The 9604-nt window shown below is 35.7% G+C and overlaps 1 protein-coding gene across 1 annotated transcript; it reads left to right on the plus strand.

Moving 5' to 3' along the window:
• The first annotated feature begins 311 nt into the window (after window positions 1-311).
• Window positions 312-2723, plus strand: LOC102666869 (probable E3 ubiquitin-protein ligase ZFP1). Its single transcript, XM_006600894.4, has 4 exons — window positions 312-377; window positions 977-1024; window positions 1992-2126; window positions 2428-2723. The coding sequence occupies exons 1-4, from the start codon at window positions 351-353 to the stop codon at window positions 2629-2631; spliced, it is 414 nt and encodes a 137-aa protein (XP_006600957.2). The 5' UTR covers window positions 312-350; the 3' UTR covers window positions 2632-2723.
• The last annotated feature ends 6881 nt before the right edge of the window (window positions 2724-9604 follow it).

The following is a 9604-nucleotide window of genomic DNA, read 5'->3' on the forward strand; positions in this document are numbered from 1 at the left end:
GGAGTTCCACCTTACGTCCAACATGGACCCTCGTTGTCACCACTACCATCATATCCTTCCGCGGAAGAGAGAAGAAGGCTTTCATCTTACGTATGCTCAATGATTACCTTCTTATAATTATGTCATACAAAAATCTGATTTTAACACATTATTTTACATGTTGAATGTATTTTTAAGTTGAAAATTTTATCACTCTTTGTCTTTTGCAGTAGATGTTGAAAATTTTCTCTGTTTCCCATCCTAATTTATTTGGTAACTATTTTAGCATTTACCTATTCTGCTGTTTTCTTTTTTTTTCCATACAGGTTCAGTCTACCCTAGAAGCTCTACGCAGTGGTCCATCCGCTGTAATGTTCGATATAGATTTTGACACAATGGTATGTGCATGCTCTAACAATCAAATTCTACATATGATGTTTCAAGTTTAACCTTAAAAACATCTTGTATTTAGACCATCTTAATTATATGATTTAACATTATTTCTAAGTGAGGGATAAAAGGAATCACAAACTTATAGGTTATACTAGCCGAGCCATCTTAGCTGTTTTCTTCCTTTCTTATCATATATCATTTATTTCATCTATCACTTTCTCTTTCTACTTTTTTTTTCATGTTATTCCTCGTGTGTTCTTTATTAGTATTATCCATATGAGGTAATTAGGAGGCGATCGATTACTTGCAATTTTATATTTTGCTTTCACTTTTCAATTACAAAATTATCACTTTATTTTCATTTAGTTTCTTGTTTTCAAAAATTTGTACAAGAAACAATTGAAAATATCTTTTATTTTGTTTTATCTGTATATATATTTTGAAAATAGGGAGCATAAATAAAATAGAAAACAAAATTGCAAGCAAACTCTCCTTTAATTTCTACTATTTACACTGTTCTCGATAATATTCAGTATGTTTTTAATTTCTTATCACTTTTAATCATTGTAATTAAGAAACGTTTCTTGTGACTATTTTTTTATAGGAATTCAGGAGCATCGACCACGCACTTGTGTCACCATATGGGTTTCAGGTATGAAATGGACCAATTATATTAGTGCATTCATTTTATCATCCATTTCAATTTCACATTATTCTTCATATTTGTATGATAAGTGATGTAATATAGAAAGTAAGGAAGAAATACGAAAATAAAGCATTTGAAACTTCTCAATGGGTTTGATTTCTATTTCCATAAAATTGCCACAGCTGCACTTGAAACACATTATAATGGGCATGTTCACCCTCTCTTTTTGTTTTTTTTTAAAAAATAAAGCCAATTCTTTTCATCCCATGTTGTCTAGAAATCCCAAAAAGTAGAGTCACATGTTTTTTTAATCTGTTTTAAAATTTAGCAATCTTTTCATTCTCCAAAATTACTTTCTCCATCACTTATAGATGTGGCATATCTATGAAATTGGTCTGTAATATTCAATCCTTATTGAATTAATACTCCTTCCCTGGCACCAAATAAACTAAAAGAGGATATCACTCGTCTGACTATTTTTCCAAGATTCTTTTAAAAACTTCCAAAACTTTTGATAAACTTGGAAATTGAATTAGGCCCATACTTTTTGGAATTTTCACAACTCCAATTTGCCTCAAATCTTGCTAGCAATCAGCATTTTATTATCCATCTATGAAATTTAAGTGAAATTTATTTCTTCCAGAATTGGCCTTTTCCATTTGTTTTCTGAAAATAAAGTTTGAAAAGCTGCTAATTTCATTCCATTTCATGATTCACCTCCTCCTTCCACTCTCCTTTTAATTTCATCCTGTTTATACTATAATATATATTTTTCCCAATCAATACTTCCCTTACCTCCTCCGCCACCTCCAATTTAATCTCCTATAACTTATGTTTATAATTTTTTAAATATTTAGGAAGCAATTAATGCATGCATTTGCACTTATTTTCCTAGTGAAGTGTAAATTTTCATTCTAGTTTAGAATAAACTATTTGGGGTTATTATTGTTCTAAAAATTGTGATTTGAAGCAGAACCCCGAAGAATTTGATGCATTGCCCCAGGGACTTACTGTAGAAACGATCGTGCAGCACCTGGAGAGTGAAACTTATGTGATTGTTAATAAGGATGCTCCAGAAGAAGATAAGGAAAAATGCCCCATTTGTCTGGTGAGTCCTGCTACATTTTGATTCATTTCAGGGTAACCAATATATATAGTATCTTGGGTGGTTAACTCAACACATGAAACTCTTTAATTATATGGGTGAAAATAAATATTCCTTGTCTCATTTCTACTATATAGTGTTAATCAATTAGGCTATTCCTCGAATCTAAATAGTATTTTTCTGCTTAATTATTATTAATGTCATTGTCTCATTATATATACTCTCTTTTTATGGATATCGCGTGCATGTTCACGTCTTAGTGTTCTGTTAATCATTCTTTTACGAAATTTGTTTCTATATGCAGGAAGAGTTTGAAGAGGGAAACTTAATTGGGAAGCTTCATTCTTGTATCCACAAGTATCACCGTCACTGCATCCGACAGTGGCTTTTGTGCAGGAACTTTTGCCCAGTGTGCAAAAGAGTTGGGCTGGAAACCAACAATAATGTTAAAAGTGAAGCTACAGCAGCGGAAATTAATATTAATGAAAATGACAATGACAATGTTTAGTTGCTTCCATAGAACAAACATGTTGATGTAATAAGCGAGTACATACATGGTGCTTGATGACTTATGAGCTTAAACTCTTGCAAGCTTCTTTTTTTTTCAACAGATGTTTTTATGTCACTGGGTCTTTGAATGACATTAGAGGAAGTCATTCCAAGGCCCCAACAGAACCTAGCTACTTTGTTGTTACTCCTTTATTAGATGCTTTGATGCTTGAACTTATTTGCTCTTCTCTAGAAGTATCGACTAGTTTTTTTAAGTGGATGTATATAATCATTTGATATTATTTTAGACAAGAGTCATAGAAACTTGCGTCTTCTTTTTTTATGAAACTCAAAGTATCATCCCAAATTCATTAGTCCAAAGTAGGTTGGCACCAATGAAGAAGAGAATCCTATGCCTCAATCCCACATGGTATTATTAAAAGAATAAAAAAGAGAAAATGAACAAACAAACAAGGTAGGGACCAAACCAAACTCACCATTAGGAAAATCTATAGCTGGGATGGTAATTTTGAAATTACATCAAAGTTTTTGACATCATTTCTTTCAAAAAAAGATGTTGAAATAGCTATTTGACATCAGTTTTAAAAGAACGGATGCTGTCATTAGATTTTCAAAGATGATTTTATGTAATTGATCTTATTAGGTGTTACCCTTTTTAGAGTTAAACTCTTGCACTCCCTCTCTCTGCGAATTTGGGTGTGGCTATCATTAAAATTAAAAAAAGTTTAGGGCTTTATTCTTTGAATGGTACAAATTTCCAAATGATTTGCTTGGAGGGAGTATGATGGTTCATGTTTGCATTCTACCAGGTCAAGGTAAAGTGTCCTGTAAAAATTTGAAGTATATAATTGGTATTTTTTTTTCTCCGTTTCTTGTTTAATTTTCCTTTAAGAAAATGAAACGAAGATTTTATTGCTCAAAACTGAAAGACCATCTTCTGGGAAGCTTCAATTGGAGTGCTTGGAAGATGCATGCTCAATCTTTTAGTGTTACAATTGCTTCTCAACATGTTGAATGGCATGTCGATCAAATCATTTGTAGGAGTTACATCGGACTATATCCCGGGATTTCTTGCCTGTTTTACAGCAGCTTTATCTCTACCAAGACCAGGGATTTGAGTGTTGTCCATGCTTCTTTTAGTTGTTCTCAAGACTAAAATTTGTGTGTTTTTAGTTTTTTTAAGTTATAAATAGCATTCATTTTTTCAATGATAAATTTAGGGTCAATGATTTATGTGTGTAAAGCTTTTGAAGGTACGACGCTTTATTACTCCAAGACATTGGTTTTTGTCATTAAATGCATTTTTGTTATTCTTTTCTAAAATTATTATTTTGTTTGTAATTCAAAGGGTATAGGAGTAATTCTTGTATAAACACTCATCTACCACATCATCTTTACAAACACCCACTAAAAATTTAAAACTCATTTTTTTAAAAGAACTAGTTAAAATAATTGGAATGGAAATTTCATCTGCACTTCGTAGACCACCAACGTGCCCAACATCATCCACTGCAATTGATGCTCCCTCAGATCTCTTCCTTGCCTCACCTTTTGTGAAGAAGGTTGTGGTCAACACCTCCGAGCCGCCATTGTCGTTTCCTTTGAGTCACCATTGAAATCACCTCCTCCCATTATCCGCATTACTTCTTCATCCCGCTACCATCAAAATGGTGCTCATCGAGTTGGTGAAGTGCGGGATGAAGGTTAGTGCCTTAGAGACATCGATAATTGGGACAAAAACATAAGTTCCGTCACAAAAGAAAACAATGTTGTTCAAGCCATCAGAAACAGAATGTGAATTTCTCGTGAAGTTGAAAGAAGAAGCAAGCTATGAAGGGAGCACAATGCAAAGTTGATTTTGCCGAGGCCTGCCATGTCGGCGACACCATCGATGAAGCCACAGAAAAGGAAGGATGGTGCGTTGAAGAAGAGGGAGGGAGGAGAAAAGTCATCGTTGCATGTAGTGTCGTCGGTGAGGGAGCATTGGGGGAGGTGTAGTTGAATGTCAATTTTTTAGTTGGTGTGTGCAAAGATGACCTGTTAGGTGAATGCGTATACAAGAATTACTCACGGTATAATACCTATTATACCCATTATCTAATCAACTTAATCTTTTCCCTTCTAAAATCTTTTTTTTGCATTTTCTTTCAACTAATTCTATGGTGTTTCACAATTAGGCACTCTAGAGGCAGACTTGGGGAAACTAAATGCAAAATTGCAGGTAATCGGATCTATTTTATTTTCTCTTGTTCATTTCCTCTTTATAATGATTTGTCGTCGAGCAAACCACCTATTCTAAGGATATTATTACACTATAAAACTAAAAGCATAATAATTGACATGCCGCATTTATATATAAAATATATAAACCAAAATCATGATTTAAATATAGTATGCACTGTATTGGCCACTAGGGTTAACTCTGCTCTTGGTAAGCTCCCTCTAGTTCCCCCAACACGACACCCCAAGCCTCTCTTCCAACCACCAGATTTGAGATTTCTCAAATTTTTTCCAGATCTGAGATATGAAATCCATTTTCATGTGAACAGAGGACTTCAAAATTGAATATGGCCCTGTATCCCTACTTCTGTCAGCAACGATGGCATCGTCATTGCTGAAAGCAAGAGCTTTACATCCACGAAGGGTTGAGACTCCAACCGTACATCACCGACATTGATCTTTGATTTCTGGGAGGTTCTTAACCCTACTAGTACCACATCTTTTTGTTGTTGTCATCTCGTCTTGTATATCTCATTGATCTTTTTCGTGTGCATGTCGAGCTTCGCGAACGCCATGTCCAAATCGCTATGCATCAGAAGCTTCTCATTGTAGAACATGTCCATGCAACGCGGACATAAATTGTGGCACTCTGCCATTGACAGTTGCAACAGTGACAGACTCTCACCGAAGTCATAGTTCTCGATGGTGATTAGATCATTCTGAAGCTCCTCTAGCTTGGCCCGCATCAGCTGCCATTTACCGGCAAAGATGCAAATTGAATGAGAGAGAGAGAGAGAGAAGGCATTGAAAAGAATAGCTTCACTGTTCTCCGGAGACCTGAAGCTCCCGTGAATGCTACTTCATCACTATCGTCAATGTTTCCTACGTTGCAGTGTTTGATGTAGAGGAGAAATAGGGACGTCAGGGAGATTATGGTTGTCAAAACGAACACCGCAGTGGTAAGGGATTTCCTGAATTAACACATTCAGCTAATTAGAATTGTTGGATGAATAAAGACTCTTTTTATCTTGATGAATCTAACTTCAAATTCATATCAAATATAAGAATCATCCAATCTTCATCTAATTATTCATATTCATGATTGCATGAATGTGTGAGTGCAGAAAATTCATCTCTTGGTTAAATGTATGGAAGCTGACTATAATTTCCTATGCTAAGTTTTTTTTTTTCAAAACATGAAAATTTGTGAGTATAAAGATACTGATATGAATGTAACAATAAGTATTTATCTATATGAAACATCTCGATAACAACCATTTTTTCTCTCAATTAATATATATTTTTATTATCATTGTCAAATCATCTACCATGGTTTTATTTTTTGTTGTCTTTCTTTCTGTAAGTATTATATAGCATTGGGGTTACAATTTTCCTTCTAAAAGGTAAAGTTGTTATCATAGTATACTTATTTTTAGGACCCAAATCGTCTCATGCATAAGTTTTCTACAACCCTCACTGGTTTCTCTCTCTCTCTCTCTTTATATATATATATATATATATATATATATATATATTCTCCCCATTCCTCCATCATTTGTTTTCATTTCAATTTTTTGTTTTTCTACCTTTCCTTTATTGGGATATGCATAAGGCAGGAAATAATCTAAACACTTTATCTTCAATCTAGTTTTGATTTAACTTCTTTTCCTATGTCTATTTATTTGTCATATATACTATCATTTCTCATATATACCAATTTTTCCCTTTCTTTATTTTTCTATCTCCCTTCTAGCTATACTGGAATACGTGGAACATTTTATAAAAGGTAATAATAAATTATACAACACACACTATAATAGTACTACTAGAAGAATAATTATAATCATCACATTTTTGGAGTATATGCTGAACATTTGGAAAATAATTAAGATATTTTGTTATCAGTTCTTGCAAGAGAATTAGTGAGGAAAAGTGATCCCAGGTCTTGAAACACAACACTCATTGTAGTTACATAATTGGTATGTGACTTTGTAATAAAAAGTCGTACAAGGTATTTATAAAGTAAGGTTTTTGTTAGATAAAAGGTGATGAGGAGTGGAGTTAGAAAATGATGAAAGAGAAGAAAGAATTTCATAAGGGAGAGTTCTCAGGCTTTGGGTGTGTATTCGAGTGCTCTGAGACTTGGTGTGTATTTTCTACTTGGCTTCACTCTCTTTTTATATTTACTGGAGTGGACTTGGGCATGCGTGCTCACGCTTAGCATGCTTTGCTCGCTTAACGCAGGTGCCTGTATTCGCGGTTATCACACCTCTTCCTTGCTTAGCGCCAATGCTTGTTTTCGCGCTGAGTTCATCTTGGGCTAGGCCTTTTTTCAAATATTTGTTATTTTCTGCTTCTTTTTGGCTTTTAATTCCTCCTTTTCGTATTTGCAAGGCATGAATAGAAAAAACATCAATTCCTAACAATTCATATTTAGCAGTTATCAAAATCCCCCAAATTAAAAGTTTTGCTTGTCCTTAAGCAAAAATAAAAATGAGGCAGGCTCTGAATGCTCCAACACTTTCAATAGTTGTTGTTTTTCAAATTCCCTCAACTGGACTTTCTTGCATTTGTCATGACCTTGCAATGAAAGCATAAACAAACATTGAGATATAATTGGTTAGTAGCAGAAATCAATCAGATCGGCTTGCCCCAATTTTTCCTTACAAGGCTTAGTGTTTCTGTCTATGCACAAGTGTCTTGGATTAGTGTTTAAAATTTCTATGACTTGCAATTAATGTTCCCAATTTTGCACTTCATCTCAGTTAGAGTTATCCTGCATACACTTGGTGGATCACTAAGGACTTTTATGGGCTTGTAATGTGGCTTGGCTTAATGAAAGAAATTATGGTTTTTCTGGGATTTCAAAAATTAGGGTTATAAGATAGAATTTATCCTAGAAAAACTTCTACTTATTCAGCCAAGAATTATTTGTTTTTTAGCCTCAATTTATTATTCTAACAACACTTATGGCACCTATTTATTTTCTGCCCTTATTCTTCCTATTTTTTTGGAAAAGAAAACTTTGGGCTTACAAGCTTTTTGAGGGGGCCTTAGTGTATGTTGTTTCACCTTCTTGAGACAATTTTTACTCTAGTCCTTCCCCAAATTAGGGGCATATCATGACTAAAACCCTTGTGCTCTCTTAAAACCCTAAAACAAGGTAAGAGATATATGAGAAAATAGGCTTAGGGGTTTTTAGAAAAACACAATTATCATTTTTGGCTCAAATAAGGTGCAAGGGATAAATTATTATCGAAGGTTGGCTTTTTGGCTAAGTGGCTGAAAATAAAAAGAAACAGAGCCTTGATCATTTCCACCTCATGTAATTAATCTAACAAACAAAGAATGATGCAAAATCAGGAAACTAAAAACAGACGTTCTTTCACAAGTTTCACACAACTCATCGGGACAAGACAAAGTTGTTGGCTTACCGGACCATGATTTCTTTCAGATAGGCTAACCTTTTTTCTCTTTGTCGGGATTCATACTCCACTACTTGAACTGACAATCACCTTCATGGAACCAGCATTTTTACAAAATTGGTATGCAACATTTCAAGTGTTTAAGTCCTTTCAGAAAAAACTTAGCAATAGTGACTTCATAAATATCATGCAATTATTTGAGAGAAAACAAATAAAATAAAACAAAAGATAAAATAGCTGAATGTAAATAACATTTATTTACAGACCAAGTTCTTAAAAAAATAAAACATAAAATAAAATCTTGCTTCTTCAACCCAAGTCTGGCCATGGGCCCCATTTAGCAGCTACCAGGTATGCCATGATGTCATCCCCAGCTCCGGCCTCGTTAGTCTCTCTCACCTTAGAGGGCTTACCCCCCTCCCCCCCATTAGTAGAGGACTGGACTCCTGGCCAAGCAATAACCTGCTGACCCTAGTAGATGGAATGAGGTGGATGGTGACTGGCGGCGAGAGGCAGGGGGTGGAGGAGGTTGTGCTAGAGGTGGGGCATCTGGTGCTGTGGCTCTGGCTCGGGCACGACGAGGCCCTACAAAGGTGATGGACGGGTCGGCGAGGTTCCAACAATTCTTCTTTATGTAGGCCAAGTTAATCACAAGGCTTAGTGACTCAAAGGTCGGGGTGTCAAAAATGACCCCCTAAGCATCACACAACGCTGTGATCAACACCGGGAACCCTAACCAAGAGGTGCTAGACTGGACGATCTGTGTGATTTGCCCCAAAATGAAGCTGCCCAAGTCCATGTCCATCTTCATAACCAAGCCATATATCAACCTTGCCCTCTCAACATTAAGATTAGAAGTGTGAGAGGTAGGGACAAGGTTAAAGCAAGAAAGTACGCTCCATGTTTGAGCAAGCGAGTTGAGATCCTTCCGCAACAGCTTCCATGGGGACCCAGAGGCATTCAGGACAAATCCACCTCCGGTTGTGCACAGTGCTGCCACGATGGCCTGATGATCCAGGTATGTGTGTAGGTATTGGGAGTAGGCCAAATATTCTTCTCCATCAGCAAGGATGACGGTGGTGTCAAGGAATTCATTAACGGTCTCCGCATCGAACCGTCCTCTGGGTCATAAATGTTGGAGTAGAATTCTTTGACCAAAGCGACGTCGATTTGCTTCTCTGAGAGTTTGGTGAGAATCCAGTGCCGGTGCATCCGTTGGAGCTCTCCGTAAAATTCATCGAACATGCCTGCGGAGAGCTCCACGTTTGTCTATGGAAAGATGTTCCATAGGTAAACATTGTCTTGGTATCTATGCCAAGCTATCTC

This window comes from Glycine max, chromosome 17 (genome assembly GCF_000004515.6).
Source record: "Glycine max cultivar Williams 82 chromosome 17, Glycine_max_v4.0, whole genome shotgun sequence".
In the NCBI taxonomy this organism is placed as follows: Eukaryota; Viridiplantae; Streptophyta; class Magnoliopsida; order Fabales; family Fabaceae; genus Glycine; species Glycine max.

Coding starts and splice junctions, on each gene's coding strand:
- LOC102666869 (XM_006600894.4), top strand. CDS start 351: ATGTTCGATATAGATTTTGACACAATG. Junction 378..976: donor ATATAGATTTTGACACAATG/GTATGTGCATGC, acceptor ATTTTTTTATAG/GAATTCAGGAGCATCGACCA. Junction 1,025..1,991: donor TGTCACCATATGGGTTTCAG/GTATGAAATGGA, acceptor GATTTGAAGCAG/AACCCCGAAGAATTTGATGC.